Source organism: Vicia villosa, unplaced genomic scaffold, assembly GCF_029867415.1.
Source record: "Vicia villosa cultivar HV-30 ecotype Madison, WI unplaced genomic scaffold, Vvil1.0 ctg.000406F_1_1, whole genome shotgun sequence".
NCBI classification, from domain to species: Eukaryota; Viridiplantae; Streptophyta; class Magnoliopsida; order Fabales; family Fabaceae; genus Vicia; species Vicia villosa.
The window spans coordinates 249,116-272,435 of record NW_026705184.1 but is presented as its reverse complement, the minus strand read 5'-3'; the positions used below and the strand labels follow the sequence as shown (position 1 = coordinate 272,435).

General features: G+C 34.0%; 1 protein-coding gene across 1 annotated transcript; it reads right to left on the bottom strand.

Annotated features, from left to right (window-relative positions):
- Positions 1 to 6,357: 6,357 nt before the first annotated feature.
- Positions 6,358 to 7,265, bottom strand: LOC131627860 (transcription factor MYB1-like). Its single transcript, XM_058898721.1, has 3 exons — positions 7,139 to 7,265; positions 6,928 to 7,057; positions 6,358 to 6,835 (listed from the first exon to the last, which is right to left on the bottom strand). Exons 1-3 carry the CDS (start codon positions 7,260 to 7,262, stop codon positions 6,358 to 6,360), a joined length of 732 nt encoding a protein of 243 aa, XP_058754704.1. The 5' UTR covers positions 7,263 to 7,265.
- Between the last annotated feature and the right edge of the window lie 16,055 nt (positions 7,266 to 23,320).

Below are 23,320 nucleotides of genomic sequence, written 5' to 3'. Positions count from 1 at the left end.
ACAAGCACAACAGAAAAAGATAACTAAGTGTCGTCATCATCATTACTTAAGCCCATGAGGCAAATGGATTCTAGGTTTAGAGAGCTTGCGAGCCAGGTAATCAATCTTGGCATATGTCCGTCTTTGAGCTCTAGCGCGAGTCTTATGATTCTGGATGATGGTGTTAAGGAGAGCTTCAGTCGGAGGAGTTTAAGGCATTTCATAATCGAAATCCTCTAGCCTTGACAGTCCTGCCTGCTGGTGCGCTTGTTATGCCAAGAGCTTCTTCTTGCTCTGGTCCCTCTGTGCACTAATACTTCATTATGGTCAGGGCCGGTCCTTTGAATTTTGGTGCCTTGGGCAAATCAAAAGAGTGGTGCCCCTACAATTTTTTTAACAAGAAATACATAAGGATAAAAGAAATAATTGGATAAAAAACACATTTTCATTTGATATTGTGCAAAAAGAATAGAAATATAGATCTTTAAATCAATGTTTATACTACATCAAAACATAAACCACTATAAAGAGACTTATTCTTCTTCTTCTTCTTGATCCCGTCTTTTTTCCTATAAAAAATTGACCAAACCTTTAAAATTATTTAAATATCATTCTCTTAGCATTTTTTTTGTTGTAAAATCGTTAATAATTTGTTCATAATCAAGGTTCTTCAAAAAATTGTTTTCAATTGAAATCAACGCAATACTATTTAATCTATCTTGTGACATAGTAGATCTCAAATAAGATTTTAATAATTTTAATTTAGAAAAACTTCTTTCAGCAAATGCAACATTGATAGAAATAGTAAATATTACTCTATAATCTATGCGTGCATTAGGAAAACAATTAAAAGTCTCTAAAGAACTCAATATCATATAGCTTGAGTTTGATTCAACTGTTAAAACTTCTCTAATAACTTTCAATTCTTCAAACAAAATTTCACCATCAAGATCAAGAGAATCGTTCATATGTGCTATACTGCTCAAATCTTCTATCAAGTGAGCCAATTATTTGATCTACAATATATAAGAAATAATGATTTCGAAAAGACTCTTCACTAGACTCTAGATTCAATTGTGTGGGTTGAGATGAATTTTCATCTTAGTGTTGTTTTCTACTAATTTGATGTTTTTGAATAAACACACATTCAATCTCTATTTCATTCTCAATGTTTTCAGCACTAGCCTTAGCATTTACAAATGCAGATTCTCTATATTTTTTCAAATACTTGATCAAACATTTTATTAGTTCTATAGCCACATCAATTTCATTAACAACAATTAACAATTCAAACGCAATAGCCACATTTGCAAACTTTTGCTAATTTCATTAACAACAGTTAACAATTCAAACCAAATAATCATAGCTACTAAATATTTAAAGTTTCCAATTTCATGAGTTGCTAAAGATTCGACTTCATTCTTATTTTAAGGATCATTATCTTGTTTAGCTAGTTGAAGTAGTTCTTCACTCTTAATTTTGGGATCAATAATATAAAATATTTTCTATATCATTGTTTTAATTTTAGTGTCTCAATTAAACTCTTTAGTTGCTAAAATTATAGATATATTAATTGATTTTATTTAACTCAATATTTTATTTATGAGAAATTACATTCTTTTATTAAGTAGTGCCCCAATAATTTTGTTAACTAGTATTTTTTTAAAAAAAAAATTTAACAAATATTTTTTTAGTAGAAAATTATCTTTAAATATATATAGGGGAAAAAATTTTGGTGCCCCTAAAATTATGGGGCCCTCGGCTCCCGCCCCGCGAGCCCGTGCTCAGGGCCACCCCTGATTATGGTGATTATAATACATCTATCCTAGGCAGCGACATGCTAATTTGATTGCATTTTCCACCGAATCTCTTCCTTCTAAATCAAATCTAAAATGTTCTACAATCTTCGTAATCAAGTGACTGTATGACAACCACACATTACCCTTTCTTCGGCTCTTACCATATGATAGCTCACCCCGCTAGTACAATTAGTTTCAATTTTATTGGTTAGCAACCAAGTCAAAACAACATCTATTTTGGAGACTTTCCCTAGATGGAATTTCCTTGGGATGTGAATGTGCGTTGACATATATGTAAGAGACAAATTTCTGAACGCACATATCTAGTGACGAGGGAAAGTATGTGACCCTCACCTAGATTTTATAAAAGAGATTTAGAGGTGAAAATGTAATCAAAATCTTCAATTTATTATGGAACCTCCAATTTGTAGAGAGTTGGAGCAAGGAAGATCACAAATACCAACAAATTTTTCCAGAGGGAGAGAATGCTCTCTTGCTTACATACCTCAGTCTTGATGATTCCATTTTGTAGCTGAGATGAGCATAATTTTTTTGTCATCTTTTGAAAAATTTCTTCTGGCCTGCTGTAGATGAAATTGTTCATGGTGGTTTGAACAAAAGCAACAAACAATTTAGAATTTTCAAAGAAGCTTTCATCCATGAAGTGAGTTGGAGTGAGATTTTTTCCAGCAATTTTTTTGATAAAATTTCTTCTTGCTCTTGTGAGGAGAAATCATCTGAGACGTAGAATGAAACATAGGAACTTCTAGTGGTTTAGACTCTCTTTGGTGCCATTATAGTAATGATGATGATGATGCAAAATACTAGAATAGTACCTAAGAACACCAAAGAAAACAAGAAGCAAGGAAACAAAAGATAAAATTGATGAAGATATGATTTGAGATGGGATGATAAGAAGATAAATCAATTTACCTCTTGGTAGGCTGATTTTAATCGGTTAAATAGCCTTTTAATTGATTAAGGAAATAATGAAAATCAATTCTAATTGATTGATGTAGTATGCAGGTCTAGGTTTTTTTTTTTTTATCAATTTTATCCTTAGGGTTAATCTATTGCTTGTTACAAAGTTTCGAATTTAAAAAGATTAATCGATTAACCTTTTGTGCTCAATCAATTAAATGGTTATTTTTTTGCTTCCTCAGAACATGCTTGATAGAATTTGGTGAAATCTACACATATTAGCCATTTGCCTAACGTCGTTTTAACCATCACTATGTCAGGAAACTTAGTTGGGTATGTAATCTCTTGTATAAAAATAACATCTTTCACTTTGTTTACCTCTTCGGAGATAACTATTCTCTTGTCCTCTACCTGTTTATGCTTCCTTTTTACGACATGCTTGAAGTAGGGCTTGACGGAGAGATGGTGACACATTGTGTCGGGGTCTATTTCAAGCATGTCGAATTGTGCCCACACAAATAGGTCTATGTTCTTCTAGAGAAATTGGAAAATGTCGATCTCCTCTTTCTCAACTAATGACGTCCCTGTATGTCTGATTTGGTGAATATGAGGACTATATGTACTACTTTCATCTCTTCTATCGGTGTGAACTAGTCTTCCAAGGAATCAACCCTGGGGTCTAAATCGGCATAGTTGGCCCTGTGGGGCGTTCTATGATGAGGTTTCTTTCCCATTTATTTTAAGCCTTAAGCTATCATGGTAACATTTTCTTGCAATTTCCTGATCTCCACTAACCACGCCTACCCGCCTATTTTCTAAAGGGTATTTCATTGTCAGATGTAAGGTAGATAAAATAGCTCCCAAGGCATTGAGCAAAATCCTTCCAAGGATGATATTATATGAGGAAGGGGCATTCACTACTAGGTATCTCATTTCTACGACCTTGACATTCCTTCCCATTATGAATGTTGTGAGCATCGAGACATATCCTCAAACATTCACATACTATCCTAAAATACTTACCAGAAAACCTATGATAGGTTGTAGGCATTCTGGATCCATCTAAAACCTTTAAATGCATGTCATTAAAGGACATCACCTAAGCTACCGGGCGGGATCCACCATGACTCTCTTGACATTATAGAAACGCATCTATAAGTTAATCACCATGGGATCAGTTTTGTGGGATAAGACTTTCTTCGTGTCCTTGCTAGGGAAGCTAATTTCTGGTATACCAACTACTTTATGCGTGGGTCAGACATTAGCGATATACATTACTTTGAGATCAAATCTCTTTCTTGACGAGCTGATAACTATGCCTTTCACAAAACCCCCTACAATCATATTCAAAGTGTAGGTTGCTTGGTCAGGATCACTTCTTTCTCCCTAACGCTAAGTTCTCCTTAGTATCTGTATTCTTTATAGGTCTGTCCTTGCCTGTGGTGCTCTTTTGCTTGAATACTGGGAACTATCCAACATGTATCTCTCGAACAAGAGCCTTCTTGGATTAGCTTCTCAGTCTCTCGATTCAGGTAGTGAAAATCATTTATGTGGTAACCATGTATGTTATGATATTTGCACCATCTCTCTGGATCACTGCCCGTTATATCTTCCTAGGGGGTAAGGTGTTCAAGAATGACCTTGGTATGATAGATGTCTTAGAGGACATGATCTCTTCTCGTGTTCGGAGGGGGGAAATATTCCAAACGACTTCTGGTAGGCTTAAACACAACCTTTTATCGAATTAGTATTGAGTTCTGATTTCGTTGCTGGCCTGACACCTCCAATTTTTCACCATCTATCTATCTATCTATCTATCTATCTGTCTGTCTGTCTGTCTGTCTGTCTGTCTGTCTCCCTTACATATCATGTTATTTTTTTTAGAGTTTCTTTATTCTCCTTTGATGTAACATTATGCTCTAGTTAATACCTCTTCCATCGAAGCTGTCGAGTTTTAGAACAAGGATTCGTTGAAGTGTCCGACCTTGAGGCAGTTCTAGAAAGCCCCAACGAACATCTCCTAGAGTTGATTGGCGACCCTGATGGTCTCTTCATTAAGTTTGACCAAATACTTGTGCAAGGATTTGTAATAGCCTTGGCGATTATTGAATAGGCTTTTAGTGGAAATCTTTATGCGTTTGCTGGCCAAAAAATGGTGAACCATCTTTCTTGTTAAATCTTGTTAGCTCGATACTAAGAACCTAAGAAAGCTCGTATAACATATGAGAGCGGTCTCCTTGAACGTTCTGACCATCATTTTGCACTTCAAAGAGTCATATAGACAATGAATTCTATTTAGGTGTTGATGGAAATTATGCCCTCTTGGGGATCGCTCTTGCCATCGAATGACACCAATATGGTGGCTTGAAATTTCTAGGGGCCGGAGCATCCTTGATCTCTGCTGTGAGTGGCAGGGGGATCTATAGTTTCCTTGTCCTCAATCACATCAAACTTTGCGTGTTGCTGCAGGTGTTTTATGTCATCGACACTCATGTAACACTTTGTTCTAAAGACGTAACTCCTCCTTAGCGGCTATCATCTTTTCTATAGTAACTTAATCATTGTTGTTGTTAATGTTGTTGGCTGTGGTGGGGTTGGATCACTGTTGGAATGGGTGTCTGTGGCCCTGGTAAGTTTTATCGGGCCTCACGATAGGTGCCAAATATATTTGTAAAAGTACACCAATGATAACTCTACTAGTGAGGGCCAGTAAAATCACAATCAATTTTTTTTATGAATTATTTTTCCCCTTTTCTCCTTGCGCTTTTTTCTCTATATAGTTGATCTGAGAGGCCTTACAAGAAAATCCATTAGAGATAAATTAAGGTCTTTGTCCCTAATTCACATAATCTCTTAATGATGATTGAGAATTAAGCATGATTGTCCAAATCTCAGATCCTAATATCCCTTATAAGTCATAAATGTGTTACATATTGTATTTCAATCAGATATTACCATACTCTAGACTTTAGCTGAAATAATCTTTCCGATCCATTAACTATTTAAGCCTGAACTTGCTATTCTAGATAGACTATTAATCCAGGTGAAATCCACTGGTTCTGAAGTGAATCCGAAAATTTGTAAAACAATAATTAATATAGTAGAAAATATATAAATATTATTTAAAAAGAACACTAGAGAGTTTTTTATTTGAGGAATAAAGTATAGTATAAGTGAGATACTTAACATGACAAGAAAAAAGGAATCTTTTACAAAAGACAAAATACATTAAAAAAATAATAAACGAAGCATGTGCTTAGAATAGAGCAATGTTTTATTATTTATTTTTTATGAGAAAGAAACAGAGAAATGTTTACTAAAATAGTACGGTTAGTGTAAAATGCATTACTCATTTGATTATGCATCTCAAATAAAGTATTTACATTGGAGATGCCCTAAGTTCATATCAACATTGCTACACAAATACCAACTTACAAAAGAACATAAATAAAACAACATCAATAAAATTTTCCCAGCACACCAAAATTAATACAATTTATTCAGCCCCAAATTCACAGTTTGTGAGTATTTAATGCATCTTTTACTACTCAACTTATTGATACCACGCATAAAAAAATCACATATAAATCACCCTTAGACAAATGCAATAGCATGCAAACCATATTTTTCTTATTTTCAACTCCATCACTTTTCCACCTTAAAGATCCCAAAGGAAATTGGAATTCCAGTAGGAATCACTGATAGTGGGGCTATTAGCAAAAAAATCCTCCACATTTGAAAACTCAAAAGTAGAATTATCCTCTTGCAATAAAGAGCCAGAACCAATGTCCTCATAGCTTGTAGAAAGTGCCTCATTACCAACACATGGTTGTGCATCACCAATATTGCAACACTCTCTTGGAGCATTACCATCTTCACTTGAAGACGCTATAGCGAGTTTTGATGCACTGCCATTACTCACAAAATTGTGTTTCCCATTCAACCAAGGTGAATAAGTTGAAAAACTTAGAGGTCTAGGTTTGATAACTTCATGAGCTTTCATGGTTTCTTTAAATTTTTCTTTTTCTTCATTTTCTTCTTTTTCAGAAACCACTTTCTTGCGCAAGTTTGTGTGCCAATAATTCTTCACATCATTAGCTGTTCTACCCGGAAGCCTTCCAGCAATCAATGACCATCTATATCATGATTAATAGCTGAGATATTAGTAATAATTAATAGGAGCATGTATGATGTAATATTAATATATTTTTTTATCATGATAGTATACCTATTTCCTAAGAGTTTGTGTAACCTTAAAATCATATCAATTTCATCTTCCTCAAAACTTTCTCTATTGATTGTTGGGTTTAAATAATTCATCCATCTCAATCTACAACTTTTGCGGCACCTATTCAAACCTACATAGAGTAACAAATTTTAACATTAGGATATATATAAAATATGAATTATGCATGACAATTGTACTGTAGTGTATATACCTGCTATTTTAGGAACTAAATGCCATTTTCCTTCACCATACTTGTTAATGCAAGCTATTAGAAGCTTATCTTCTTCATATGTCCATGCACCTTTTCTCACACCTATGCTCTTACTTTTCTCCATATTCAATTGATATCGATACGTTTTCCTTAATAGTCCAAAGAAAAGTATATGGCATCATCTCTAACCCTCATAATATATATGTGCTTTGAAAGAAACTGTGCGAGAGGGACAGAGATTGACTTATTAACTCCTTGTGTTAAATTATTAAAACACCCTTTACAAATTTCTAAGATATTTTAAAAAATCTAATCATAACCTATCTAAGAGTGTATCTTTCTTTTTATTATATACTAAAGTTAGCAAGAGTTTACCTCTAGATATTTTTTCGGAGGTCCTTGTTAGATGCACATTTAAGAAAACTATTTTGCTAGGGAATAACAAATGTTAGGTAAAATGGTAGAGGAGATTTTTGATGCGGTGGAGTAGGTCTCCGATGCGACGGCATGAGGATGGACATGCAAGGTTAGCATTCTAACGTTCAAATAAGTAAAAGAGTGAGGTTATGGTTTAAAGAATACCTTAAATATCACGTGGGATGCCTTGTATATGAGGGACGATTATGAACGTCCCTTACTTTTCAGTGTGGAATGCGGGGGGTCGTATGATGACATCTAACAGTATGCAGAAGTCCATATCAAGAATTCGATTTATGGCTCTAGAGTAGAGTTATATTGTACCTTTAATGACTTGGTGGAGTGATTTTGGATCGATGTTTGGACTTTTCCCTTTTTGGACATGTGGTCGGCCCAGAACAGTTGCCCCTAAGACTTGCTGTAGCGTATCAATGGGAAGTCTTTTAGAAAACTGAGTGAGTTTGTGTATCACATTTAACACTACAACAAATAACACTTTTTATGACGAAACTTTCATCTCCAACATGCTAAAAATCGAGAGGATATGTCCTAGGAGTGCAATATTTTATTTTTTAATAAGATAAACAACATGTTACGCCGGTGTTATAAAAAACTGAGGTAACACAACTATAACTTATCACATTTTTTTATCTATAAAAAAATTAATAAACCTGTTTCCTCGATTTTCTTAAGAACCAAGGTAATATAGCTATAAGAAACTTCGCTTCGAATCCTTGTTGCCGCATTTAAATTTTTTTTCAACGATTTATCACTTGACGTCTTTTTTAGATGCCATGTTTTTTTTGTTAGTTAGTAATGCTTAGAAAATTTGTTATCAATAAACAATAATAGACAATAATAGAAAAAAGAAATATTTCATTGATAATAATAATAATAAAAAAACAACAAAGAAAACTACTCAACAAATTCAAACTTCTCGGTCCACTTATCTTCAACATTACTCCTAACTATCCCTGAGAAGTATTTATCATTTCCTTCAAGAAGTTGAAAATGGCCAGAGGAAGATTAAGTATGATGTTTTAGGTGAGGAATAACAAGAGATGCTTGTCATACCAAGTAAGCGTTTTTAGATATTTCTCTCTTGGACGGAGATTTGCCACTATAAGTTAAAACCAAAATTTTGCAGTTGGGAGTAAGAAGCAGGACTAGAGAACTTATTTTGGTTGGCATAAATTCGGTGAAGTTGGATTGAGTAGACATTGTTGAATTCATACTACTCGTCTCTTGACAATTGATTGTCATTACAATCAGTGATGGAATAATGAAGAAATGAGAGCCATTGACATAGGACTGGATGACTTCATCATGACCAATTGGTACAACAAAGACATTCATCCATAACTCTTTAACGAGATTAGTGTATACAGGGCCATGAAGAATGTGAAAGTAACCATTCAACCTCTGTTTGTTAACAACTTTCTTTAGTTCAAAACGGTCGAAATCATTGAAATCTACATGCTTTTCGTTGATAACAAACAACATATTTGCATCTATTTTTGAAACAATAGGACTTTGAAACAAAGAAACAAGACACAGAGAGTTGGTAATGAGATGTTAAAAATAGGAAAAGACTTTGAAATAATGTTTGAAGATCCAACGAGACGTTTAAATAGCACAAAAGCCTCCTTGATAATCTAAAAGAGGCGTTACGAATTGAATAAAGCTGATCATTGCTATTCTGGTGATATGATTGCAATGCATGCGCGCCGCATCGGTGTTCTAACCTCTCTTTTAATTGTATTTTTCATTTGTAAATTAATTGTTCTAACCCATCTCATTTCCAAAAAAACCGAGGGAACATTGGAACCTATATTTTAATTGTATTTTTTATTTGTAAATAAATGTTATAACCCGTCAATTTTCCTAAGAATCGAGAGAATATTTAGCGTTAAATTTGAGGATATTAACCAAATCCTTAATCAAATCCTTGCCATCTATTTCATGACTATCAACGCCTAAGAAATTACCATTAGTGATCCGCGTGAAACATAAATAACTTCCATTATAAAAGCATTATGAAACATCATAAAACGCTTGAAACTATCATCCACTTTAAGATTTGCAATAGTCTTTAAGAGAAAATCATTTATTTATCTAACCCTTTTTTTGTTCCCTAGAATATTATGCACCCATCATTTGATATTCCCCAGAATATCAAGGATTTGAAGATCCAACATCATGAAGAGTTTAAGGTTTGCAAAAGTGATTGCCATGAATAATTCTCTACGATGGATTGCTAAAACAGAAAATTATTTGGGTGTAAGATTTGTGCTCTTAAGTATTTATTTGAGCAGAAATCTAACCATTTTTTGTTCATATCAGACACAAATGCAAGAAAAAGTCATAGAGAATACTCTTTTTTGGCTTGGAGAATATCAAGGGATTGAAGATCCAACATATGATCTTCATGGTCAATTAATTTTTTTATGTGTAAAAAATATAATCTACTATCAAGCAAATAAAAGAGAAGTCCAACACACTTCCTATACTGCCATTTCCTTTAAAAAAATTTCCATAGTAAAAAGGTTACTTTTGTCTTTTCATAAACCAATAAATTTTCTACAGTTCAATCAAATCATATACTCCTACGTGTTCTCACCTATTCATTCTATATACTTCTTACTCTCTCAACTATACCACTCACCCATTATATCAACCAATTACATCTCACCAAGTTTATTTTAGCTTTATGAATCAAATATTTAATGCAAAAAGTTGAACCAATGAATATAATACTTTAAATGTTTTTATTTTAACTAACAATTGTTTTTATATTAGACACAAAATTCTTATTTTCAAATGTTAAATTTTTTTTTACGGGACACTATCAATAAAATATCTACATGTTTATTTAAATAAAATTTATATCATATTAAATAAACTTTTAACGGGACATGATCAGTTAAATCCACACAATTTTTTTATATATAAATATTGCTTTCAATATACATTTGAGCATAAAACCACCTACAAAATTATTTTATGCAAATGCATGAATATCATTATTCTTAATACAATTATATTTATTATTTAAAATTATAAATATCTAAACAAATTATATATATGTAATATCAAATAAATGTACCCGTGATAAATTTTTAACGGGACACGATCAATTAAATTTACACAATTTTTTTTTTATATATAAATATTGCTTTCAATATAAATTTGAGCATAAAATCACCGTACAAAATTATTTTAACTTATGCAATTCCATAAATATAATTATTCTTTATACAATTATATTTATTATTTAATATTATAAATATCTAAACAAATTATATATAAAATATCAAATAAATGTACCCGTGCGACAACATGGGTGATTTATTAGTATTTTGGATAAACACGGTAGTTTATAAACAAATTATTTTATTAATATTCTATGTAAACAATGTAACGAGTTTTATTAAAAAAAAATTAATAACCCCTTAGTTTTCTTAATAAATCGAGATAAAAAGTCGCTAGTTTTTGTAAATAATAAAAGTGCAGAAGCTAGGTTTCGAACCCATGCGCTAATAAAATTAGACCTCGGTGTTTTAAACACCGAGGTGATAAGTCTTTAATTTTTATGACGACCTTGTTTACCTCGCTTCTAATGCCGAGGTAAAAGACATTTTGCGTCCGATGTTAGATCCGTTATTTGTAGTAGTGTAACCCCTTCTTGTACTTGAACTCACTTATCCAACAAGTGGCATAAGAGCCTAATTCTTGTTAAATACTAATCGCCATAGGAAGAAAAATGACTTCAAGCTATTCACTAAACAAATATTTATCCTTAAATGGAGAAGTGCATAGTTTATGAAAAGAGAAAATAAAATTTTTCATAAAAGGGATGAATCGTAGCATTTGGAAGGTTGTGAAGGAAGGTCTGTTTATTCCTACACACAAAGTTAATGGATTTGTATATTACAAACCTAAAAAGGATTTGACCAAAGATGATAAAGAAAATGTGCAGTGCAGTTTGAAGGCTAAAGCGGCAGTCACTATCGCTCTTGGTCTTGATGAGTTTTTGCAAGTTTCTCACTGCGAGATTGCAAAAAAATGTGGGACATCCTCTAAATTACCCATAACGCAGCTGTAGAGGTAAAGAGGGCAAGGTTAGGAACATTAATCTATGATTATGAACTTTTCATATAGAAACCTGAAGAGATCATTAATTAAATGCAAACACGATTTACCCATATTGTGAGTAATATGAGAACTTTGGGAAAACATTTTCAAATGTGGAACTAGTTGTAATAATTCTTTGATGTTTAAGCTGTAGCTGACAACTCAAAGTCACTCCAATTTGTGAACTTAAAGATTTAGCGACTATGAACACACACTCTTTTTGGTAAATTACACGAACACGAGATGGAATCAAAAAGACTTGCTGACGACAAAGAAGATGACAAGAAAGAGAGAAAAAGAATCGTACTAAAACCTAAAAGCATTAAATATATGGAGCCAAAACATAAAGAGTGTCGAAGTAAAAGTAATGAATTCATGTTTCAAAAATTCAAAGAATTCCTAAAGCACAAAAAACAAGCTTCAATGCTCTAGATGCAAAGTGAAGAAAGTCTCTCGTTCATTCCTACATGTCATCAATATGGAGATAAAGGGAACATAAGATGAAACTTCCCTCAAAACTTGAGAAGAAAATTAAATCAAAGAAAATTCAAGAAATCCTAGAGAAAAGTAAATACAACATACATATCCTGGGATAACGATGATATGGAATTCTATGATAAGGAAAAAGCAAATATATGCCTCATGGAAAATCATCAAGACGATGATGTAACCTCTCACTTTTCTCATCAAGATTTATTTATCATTTTCAAGAAGATAACAAAAGAAACAAGTAAGCTCAAACAAATCATATCTACCTCTAAATAGACCATCTTTTCCTTTAAATTGAAAAACAAAAAACTTATTGGAAGTAATACAAAGTCTTAGAGAGAGAGAGAGGTATAGAGAGAGAGAGACAAGACGATCTAATCAAATTTTTTTACACTTTAAATGAATATGATGAACTTGACAAGTGCAACAAATGTGATAATTTGAAAAATGAAATTTGCGATCTTCAAAAGACACTTGTCAATTTCACCAAGGAGGGAGATAACTTGAATATTTTGTTAGGAAACCAAATAACGTCTTAAAATAAGGATGGTCTTGGTTATGAACCTAAGAAAAATAGTAAAATTGTTTTAAAATTTCCTTTTTAAAATAATACGACTATAGAAGAACTCATACATATTACCTTTGGTGAACTAACCCCTAGTAGGTAGAAGTAGAGGTTATTAAGTGTGCAGGTATATTTGAAATAACAGCCTTATAGGATGATGATGAAGGGAAATAAAAATATCAAAGACAAGAGGAAGTACAAAGTCCCAATGGAGAGAGTTAATTCGTAGAAGTCAACTTAGAGAATCAATAGAATGAATGATCATTAAAGATCATCCCATTCAGAGTGTTAATGGAGATATTTTTAAGGTAATTACATTTCAACACACTCTTATAAAGGTAAGTAACCTTCTGAATTTGTTTCACTAATGAGCATTAGTCTCTTGATATGCAAGAAAGGTTAAATCAATTTGAAAGAAACAACATTTGGCATCTCGTTCCCAAAGTTAATTAAGTGATTAAAACCTTAGTAAATCTTTTTGTAAAATGTTTGATGCTTTTGGAAATGTTATGAGAAATAAAACAAGACTTGTTACAAATGGTTATAATCAATATGAAGGCAATATATTTCGATGAAACATATGTCCCTATAGTTCGATTAGTAGCCATAAGGATGTTTCTAGCCTTCTTATGCATTATATTTTCTTCCAAATGTATGTAGAAAGTTGGACTTTGAATGGTTACATCCAGAAAGAATTGTATGTTGATAATCATCCAATTTTTTAAACTTTTCTTAGATATGCTTTCAAAGTGAAAAATACTCTCTACAATCTAAAACAAGCTCTTAAAGTTTGAGTTGATAGTCAGAGTAATTTTTGCTTGAAAACAAGTTTCTCAGAAGGAAGGATGATATAATAACTAATCCATAATAATGCTGAGAAAAATAAATTTCCTATTTGGATCTTAATTTGTATACAACCTTTATGTCAAAATCTCTGCAAAATATTTACTCAATGTCTTCTTGAATCTTCCAGCTTCACAAATCTTCTCCATGTCTTCGTGTGTAGCAATCACCCTTGATCCCACTAATTTCTTGAGCAATGAACTGTCCGAAGATTGAGAATAACTCCTACTATGTTTGTAGGCTTTCACACATCACTACCAAGGTTAACTTGGATAGAAGAACCTCTTTTTTTCATTGGAATTTGTCACTACCACTCACAACAACCACAATCTTGCAAACTTCCAGAAAATCTTTACCAAACCTTCAAGAAATGTTAGTTTTAAGACACGTCTCACTCAATAATTACAAATCTCCATGATCAATATTTGAAATCAATCTAGAGATTGAAGATGAAATAAAATCTATTTGCAAGAGATTTACAGTTTTCAAAAATGGATGTTGCTGAATTCACAAAATCACACTTAGTCATGAGATTGCTTAATGAAAAAGAGATGACAAAAGGAATTTATATGTTATGGAGATTATGAATAAAAATAGGTGAAAATGATTGTTAGATTCGAGTCATGAGAATTTGTGATTTGAGTCAAATGAGCAACTAGAGTGGATTAAGATCAACATAAAGAAAAGTTACCCATTTCCTGTGATTCGAGTCATGAAGGCTCATGATACGAGCCATGTATAAAGCGTGATTTGAATCAAATTGGTCAGAACCAACCTGGAAAAAGTGAGAAAAATGTGTGATTTGAGTCCTGTAGAAAATGCGATTCCAATCAAATGAGGCACTGGCTAACATGACTTGTGTGATTCAAATCATATGAAACTTATGATTTGAGTCACAGTGTTGCATAATTTGAATCATGTGTAAATCAAGATTTCGAGTCACAAACACCAGAATTTTCCCGTTCTGCTCTGTTTAATTTGATTCGAGTAATATATTGTGAGTGATTCGAGTCACACACAATAAATCTCAATTTTTTTAAGTTTTTCAAAATAGTTTGAGATTTCTCTTCCACATACCATGAACTAACCTTAAATATGGTTCTTGTTCCATTAACTCAAAAAATTGACATAAAACATAATGTTCACACTTAAATATAAACAATTGAATTATGCATACTACAAAGAATGGATTCAAAACTTGATCCAAAGATGTGCAATTATGAAGGAGACTCAATAAACAATAATAAACGAAACGAAAGCTTATGAGACAAGCAACAAAACCCTATTGGAGTTCTCCCCTGAATATATTAGAGAAATGCAACTTCACAAGTGAGACTCTAAGTTGAGTCCCTCAGGGTAGACTTTAAGTTTAGTCCCTCAAGCAAGACTTTAAGTTGAGTCCTCTAGGAGAGACTTTAAGTTGAGTCCCTCATGCAAGAAATTAATTTGAGTCGCTCATGTGAGATTGTAAGTTGAGTCACTCAGGAGAGACTTTAGGTGAAGTCTCTCAAACGAGACATAATTGAGTCCCTCTTACAAGACTTTGTGTTAAGTCCCTCACGCGAAACTTTAAGTTAAATTTTCATAGAGGATTGAAACAATTGTACTATTTTGATAATCTTGTTATTTTTTTTAAATTCTAAAATAATTTGATATGTCATCTTATTGTCAAAATTATTAATTAACTTAATATTTATGTAAATATTTATTGAGATAATCTATATAATTTTAAGTTTTATATCAAACACTAGTTTGTAAATTTTAATTCATATATATTAGCAATGAGACATTGTCACCATAATCTTTAAGAGTATTGTATTTTAATTTTTTTATTAAATAAAAAATAAAGTACAAAAAATTAGGGGGTTATAAGCCAGACGCAACAACCTCATATCAATCCTAAATGGATAATACAACAAATAAAAACTAAAATATTATAAAAAATAAATTGGACATAAATGTCGTAAAGAACGTAGTGTGAAGAAGATAGATACACACATTATGTGGAGGCGGTAACCTAAGGATTCACCACTTCTTCAATTTCGGTTTAAACTCCTGATCTTAGGATCAAGGACCTTGTTGAGGAGGTGTTTGTGGGGTCTTTGGGTTTAAGTTTTATCAGCTTTTCTTCTGGGCTTTCTGTTTGTTTTGGAATTTTCTCGATTTGTTTAAGAGGGTTTTTTGGTTTGGGTGTTTTGGTCACTATGCGTGAAGAAGAAACATTTCGGGTAATGGGTCCCAATCTAGGATGTATACCCTTTTAGATGCAATCTGAGTAAGGAAGAGTTTGGGGCATTGACTTTGGTCTATGTATTTGAATTTCCTGAGGAAACAAAAGCTAAAGATCTTTTTGAGTTGTTTGGATGTGTTGGGAAGGTGATGTAAGTTTCCATTGCTCCCAAGAGAAATAAGGTCGGTAAGCGGTTCGGGTTTGTGCATTTCAAAGATGCAGAAGATGCAAGGTTGTTGACTGTTAAAGTAGATAACATTCAAATCATGGGTAAGAAAATACACGCTAACTTACCATGGTTTTAGCGCAATTGAACGGGATATATAGGGCAGAACAAGGGGCTGTGGGTTCAAGGGGGCAGGTATTGGAATAGGTCTTTTGTAGAGGTTTTAAACAATAATACAACTACTAAGAAGGAGGCTGTTTCTTTGTGTGTATTGAAACATTCCACAACATAAGAGGCTAAAATGAGGTTTAGGAAGGCATATGTAGGGAAAGTCGTGATTCCGGGTTCAACATGTAGTTTGCAGAAAAAGATGGAGATGGAAGGATACTTCAATATTAAGGTAGCTTCTCTAGGAGGTTCAGTTTGCATTTTAGAAGAAACAGAGGGGGAGTGATCGATTATTTGCTTGGAAAAGGAGAACTATGGTGGAGAAATTGCTTTGCAGAAGTGAAGAAATGGGAGGAAGAAAAAATTGACGTTGGAAGGACCGTTTGGCTTAGAGTGTTTGGGGTTCCGCCTCATGCTTGGAACTCTGAATTTTTTGTACCATTTGCGGGTACTCTAGGCAAGTTTATTTGTTTGACGATTCGACAGCAACAGGGATAAGATTTGACGTTGCTAGAATGTTGTTAGAAGTGCCTCTTGAGCTCAATTTGTAGAACAACTTTACGGTGGAGATCGATGGATAGTTCTACAATTTAATTATCAGGGAGAAATGGGGAGGACATGTTTCAGAACCAGGTAAATATCTAACCTAATTTACTGACACTACATCTGAGACAGATACGACAAGTTCTTTCACCGATTCTGAAGAATTAACGGAAGAGCATTCGCTCACGGGTGAATCAGATATGGTTGGCAGTATACATGGATATTTCAATAAGGAAGATACGATTGGGGAGGTGCTAGGGGAGAATGGAGGTTCGGTGGAAGTATCGAAAGGGGAAGTCGGAGGTGTATTAGATGTTGGCGCTGTCCGTTTGGCAAATACTGGTCAAAGTCTTTCTAGTTCTGTGTAGGGGGGTTATATTTCTATGAAGGGAACTGTTTCTGGGGGCAGTTCGATTTCAGATTCTACTTCTTTTGTGCCGAACAGTTTGGAGAATCAGTCTGTTTTAGTGGATATCGATAACGTGGTTCTTAGCAAGGAAACAGGGAAGAGGGAAGATAAGGATCAAGTTATTGGTAGGGGGTCGATTCTGATCCTTTCATGTTAGGATCATTTGACAAAGCAGTTATTCTAGCCAAAACTAAGAAGAAGCATCAGGTAAGGAAAGTAGCATTCAAGAATCTAACGGAGATAGGAGGGTCGTTGCACAAGAAAGTGATAAGGTCGATAAACAAAAACAAATGAAGGGAGTCGAAGGTTGACGGATCGAGGATATTTAAGAGACGCTGTTCTTCTTCTCCATGGGGTTTGGTAGCAGATTCTGTCCTTTCCACCAAGTCTGTTCCGGACATTTCTTTAGGAGGAAGTGAAGATATTTCTTTCACCAATCATAGTGAATTTAGGTAAATCACTAGGAACAAATGTAGGCTTTGGGGAAATTTAGATTGTGAAGCTGGATCTAAAATTTGGAAAGCCATGGAAGTGTTGGGGGTGGTGAATAATGGAGATGAAGAGGCTTTAGTCAAGAAGTTAGAAATTATGGAGAATGATGCAATCTCAAGAAAAGTTAGTAGGAAGGAGATCAAAAAAGGATCACTATGTTTATAGGATCTTTGAATATAAGAGGGGGTGTGTAACTCGGTGAACTGACTTTTATTTTATAAGCAACAATGTTGCGGTGAGCATGAGTCGCCACCGACTTTTATTTTGTCCAACGTTAGGAAAGGTAAAAAGTACAGAAAAAGACCTTATTTGAAGAAAACGGGCTCGGGGGGTAAGTTATGAAAAGGGAAGGTGTAAGCACCCTTTTCATCCGTAGTTATCTACGGGCTCTTAGTTGCTTAGCTCACTTTTGTTTGAAATGTTTGATTTGTTTGAAAAAGTAGTGTGTGTTTAGAAAAACACTTTTGTTTTGAAAATGTCTAAAAAGACAATGTTAAAAAACATGGTGTGAAAAGTATTTGTTTTTGTTTGAATTAATTGTGAGCAAGCACTTAAGAGTTCCTACCCTAAGTTCGTAAGGTCTTTCCTATTCATTAAGGCTTTCCTTGGGCGATAGTACTATCCATACCAGTTGAGGGTAGGTAGTCCTATACATTGGATGTGTGGGTCATCGAAGGGTCATCGAATCGTCATAGAGACTATCCATACCATAAAGAGGGTAGGAAGTCCTATGAGATGGGAATAGTCATAAAGGCAACATGTAGGGGTACCTTAGCCATCGAAGGGACTATCACCATTTAATCGAGGGACAAGATCATTTATACCGAAAGGCGACATCGAAGGGACTATGATCTTTAAATCGGCGGGACAATGATGATTTTGAATCGTAAGCAGCATATGCTAAGGTATCCCTACGCTCGAAGGGACTTGACTATTGAATCGAAAGGCATCAGAAGAGGGGCAACCCTATAGGTGAGTGTGTGCAACAATCACGTGTGTTAGATTCGGTTATTTATTTATCTTGAGTTAGTGAGCTAGCGTTCAATTGTTATCTTGCCACACACACCCTAATTACTAACAGTTAAATATGTACAGAAAATAAAGTGCGGAATGTAAAGTTCCTACGCTATTACAAGGCTTCGGGGAGGGGATTACAATTTGCCAAATGGGGATAAAAATTATTACAAACCCAGAACCGAAATTAAAAGAAATAATATGTACGAAATTAATTAAAATTGCAAATAATAATTGTCCATCAAACCCGAGGACCTCGGTCTCAAGTGGTACCTCGCAAAACAATAAAATGTTAGTCCGAATATTGAAAACGGTGCATGAAAGATGATAAAAAAAATAACTAACAAATGTAATCAAAGAAATTAATTAAAATATCTAACAAAAATATTAAATCCTAAAAAGAAACAAGCATTAATAATTTCCGGTAATTTAAATAGCTAATCTAATAAAGTAAATACATGTTTTAGTATATTTTGCATTTTATATTAAACGATTAATCCAATTAGAATTACCAATTAAAATTAGTTGTAAGTTTTAATTAAGTTAATACAGTATATACAAAGCATCACTATTATTTCTTTTAAGGGGTACATGTGGTGTACCGTATCATTATTTTTCTCTTGTATTTTTTACAAATAAATAAATTCATTTAAACTAGGAATTAGAACATATAAAAAATTAGAATAAAAAAAAAAGAACTCTAGAGATTTGATTCTCTTTTTTACAATACAGCAACAAGCTTCCTCTAGAAAAAGGGCAACAAATCCAACCAACCATTCTAATTTAAATATAAATAAAAGCAATATATAGTAAAACAACACCACTCATAACAACACACATATCCATAATTAAAAATTAGAAAATTGATTAAAAGAAAAAAGCAAGTGTGTTACCTCTTCTTTGTCATCAAAATCAAAAGTCCTCTGACGGTGGTGACTGGCGGCTATTCGGAGGTGATATCGGCAGTTTTTTTGTTTGTGACTTGGTGATGTAGTCGATGATGTCGACTTGTTGAGTGCCATGGCGATGCTCATTCGACGCGGGCTTCGTCGGACCTTCGTGGTGGTAACCGGAGTTGTATTTCGAGGGCGGTGTTTGTAAATTTCGTCCTCTTCTTTGCAGTGGCTCCAACTTGGTTGTTATCCTGTTATAGAAAACAAAAGCAAATAAACTATTATTGTTATTGAGTGAAAATTATGTCTTTGAAGGTAATCGTACGATGTTGTTGTTCATTGAGTGTTCCTGGTGATGTAACATGATTGGGGATAGGGCTGACTGTTAATATGTACAGGACGTGCTAATGGTTTTGTTGATGGATTTATGTGGCTTATAATGAAGAGTTTGATGGAAGGTTTATTGTAGATGAATTTGTAAAGGTTTGGTGTTGTGGTGAAGTGAATGAAAAGTTAGGACTGGTAGTGTGGGTTCTATATGTGTAAAGGTGTTGGTGGTGAATGGAAAAGGTCTGCAGGTGGAAATTGTGGGAAAGAATCGGCTAGGGAAGGTGGTATAAGGGTTAATGAAAAGTTTGTACAGAAATTTTGTACGTGAGAACGACTTTGGAGGCTAGGTTAGGATTTTTTCCGTCCTCAATAGTGTAGAAAATGTTGGTATTTATACACATAAAACTAGGTTAATTAAAAATAGAATGAAATTATTTAATCAATCAAAATAATTAAGGCCTAACAAATCAAATATTATTCAATTCAAGACTCAAAATCATTTTAACTAATTACAACGATTCTTTTCTAAAAATAAGTGTTTCTACCTAAAAAGGAAAGGGAAAGAAAATTTTCAAATCTTTTTTTTTTTATTTTATGATTTTTTTTTTTGAATATTTTTATGAATAAAAAACGAAAAAATTGAAAAATTAATAATTAAAAAATAGTTAAATAATGAATACGAAAATTAAAAATTAAAATAATAAAAAAGCCCTTTTTTTGTGATTTTTTAATGTAAACTAAAAAAAAATTAAAACTAAAGTTAAAAGGGAAAAATGTTAGAAGTGAGATTCGAACCCGTGACCTTATACCTGCAAGCCTTACTTCCTTACCGACTGGGCTATGTCAATTATTAGAAAATAAAATAACATATGAAAATATATGCGGGCAAATTTTGGGGTATGACAGCTGCCCCTGTTCAATCTTCTTAAACCTGAAGATGTAGATTGGCATGTGTGCCTGTAGGAATCTGAGGGTAGAAGAGGATTGAACACTAGAATGCCCAGAAATTTGCCCTTATTTGCCCTTGTTCAATTTTCTTAAACCTGAAGATGTAGATTGGCGTGTTAGCCACTCGGGTTCTGAAGGTGGAAGAGGATTGAACACTAGAATACTCAGAAATTTGCCCTTGCTGATGCAGGGACTAGTGCTATTGATGGTTTGAATGGGGTTAGAGATGCCATTAGTTTGATTGACAGGATGCTGTCGAAGGTGGGGTTAAAGATGCCACTCAGGTGTTTGACAAGATGTTTGTCTAAAGCAGATGTTCTTCAGACTGAATCATATACATTGAGTGTATCTGGAGGAGGAATTCATGAAGTAATGTCTTACATAAGACTACCTGGAGAGGTTCCTGAAAGGGTATATCAATGATTGATGTAAAGAAAATTAGGCTTTAAACAAAGCTCGGGAAGAACTGTCTTGTAGAAGATCAACTGAGAAACTCCTTGAAAGAGCAAGAGATGTCTTAGAAAAGATTGGATAAATATGCTAAAGCATATTACCTAAAAAGGTGGAGATATGTCTTAGAGAAAACTACCTAGAAGGGCTCCTAGAAAGGATATGAAACGTCTTAAACAAGACTACCTGGAAAGACTCCTAGAAAGGATATGATATGTCTGAAACAAGACTACCTAGAAGGGCTCCTAGAAAGGATATGAAACGTCTTAAACAAGACTACCTGGAAAGACTCCTAGAAAGGATATGATATGTCTGAAACAAGACTACCTAGAAAGGCTCCTATAAAGGATATGATATGTCTTAAACAAGACTACCTAAAAAGGCTCCTAGAAAGGATATGATATGTCTTAAAAAAGACTACCTATAAAGGTTCCTAGAAAGGATAAGAAACGTCTTGGAAAAGACTACCTAGAAAGGATTATAAACGTCTTAGAAAAGACTACCTAGAAAGGTTCCTAGAAAGGATGATAAACGTCTTAGAAAAGACTACCTAGAAAGGTTCCTAGAAAGGATGATAAACGTCTTAGAAAAGACTACCTAGAAAGGTTCCTAGAAAGGATGATAAACGTCTTAGAAAAGACTACCTAGAAAGGTTCCTAGAAAGGATGATAAATGTCTTACAAAAGACTACCTAGAAAGGTTCCTAGAAAGGATATGAAACGTCTTAAACAAGACTACCTAGAAAGGATATGGAGTGTCTTAAACAAGACTACCTGGAAAGATTCCTAGAAAGGATAAGTAACGTCTTAAAGAAGACTACCTAGAGAGGTTCCTAGAAAGGATGATAAACGTCTTAGACAAGACTACCTAGAAAGGCTCCTAGAAAGGATGAGAAGTTCTTTGATTGTTTCTGAATTTGAAGAAAGACCCGGAATGAAACATCATAATTGTATTTGTGTCTTGAATGAGCATTAAGATTGAATATTTGATACGATCGTCTTTGCACAGTATCTGGATGATAATGTTCTTTTGATTGTGAATGACCTGAAAAGGCAAAAATTAGTTTTGTGCACTGTAATGATGCATGTATTGTGTAATGAGGTTCTCGAAATAAACGAGAATGCTGTATGTTATGTATGTATCGTGAATGATGCATGGATGGACTATATAGTCGAAGCATATTGGTAACTTTGTATCGCAATTGCTGGTTGAGAAAATAAATCTCTGTATGTTGTTGGAGATGATGACAAGGTGATTGTGTTGAGAATTCCTGTCTTCCATTCGAGGATATCCAGCTGGGGATTTTTATTACCGCTTGGGGATGAAAGTAGCTTTAGTGATTTGATCCTGATGTGCCCTGACTAGGGATAAGAGAGATGGATAACGGACCAAGTTTCCACTGTGAGTGCCAACTTTACTGGGAACAGTGAGTTTGAATAAACCTTGTTGGAGAAGAAAATTGTGTCGGAGAACTGGCAGTGTCGGAGATGTAAACTCTGTTGGGGAACCAAGTCTTTGTTGGGAAGAGAATATTTGAATATAACTCCTCGAGGATTACTCTGTGGGGATGTTTTGTGAAAACAACTCTGTGGGGAAGATTCCCGGAGATTTCAAATTTTCCATTGCCCTTATGTCTTCAAGTATTTCATCACTTCCCCTCTGGCTGTTTAGCGTCTTTGAGAGATTCTTTGAATCTTGACTTGATTGCCCCAGATGAATGGGATAATAGCATGTCATGCCCCTTGTATGCATTAGCCTTTAGCCAACTGAGTTAGGCGCAGGAGATATTTGTGCTTTTCGATGTACTTCTGAAGCATCTTTGTCTGTCTGAAGTACTTTTAAGATTTGTGCTATCATAAGCAACATGCCCCAGTATCATGAAATTGGGAACAATGCCCCTGATTAGTCAAAGTTGGTGGTAGTTTCGACTATGCTTGGATGAATTCCCCTGATTGATCAACACTTCTGAGAGAGTCTTTGAGTCTTGACTTGATTGCCCCAATATATGAATTCTTACACAAAAGGGTATTCAACCCTTTTTTGTGCCCCTGAGGGTGATCAGTATTTGAGATACTCTCGCTCGAACTCAAT

Coding starts and splice junctions, on each gene's coding strand:
- LOC131627860 (XM_058898721.1), bottom strand. CDS start 7,262: ATGGAGAAAAGTAAGAGCATAGGTGTGAGAAAAGGTGCATGGACATAT. Junction 7,058..7,138: donor TTTAGTTCCTAAAATAGCAG/GTATATACACTA, acceptor TACTCTATGTAG/GTTTGAATAGGTGCCGCAAA. Junction 6,836..6,927: donor CACAAACTCTTAGGAAATAG/GTATACTATCAT, acceptor ATCATGATATAG/ATGGTCATTGATTGCTGGAA.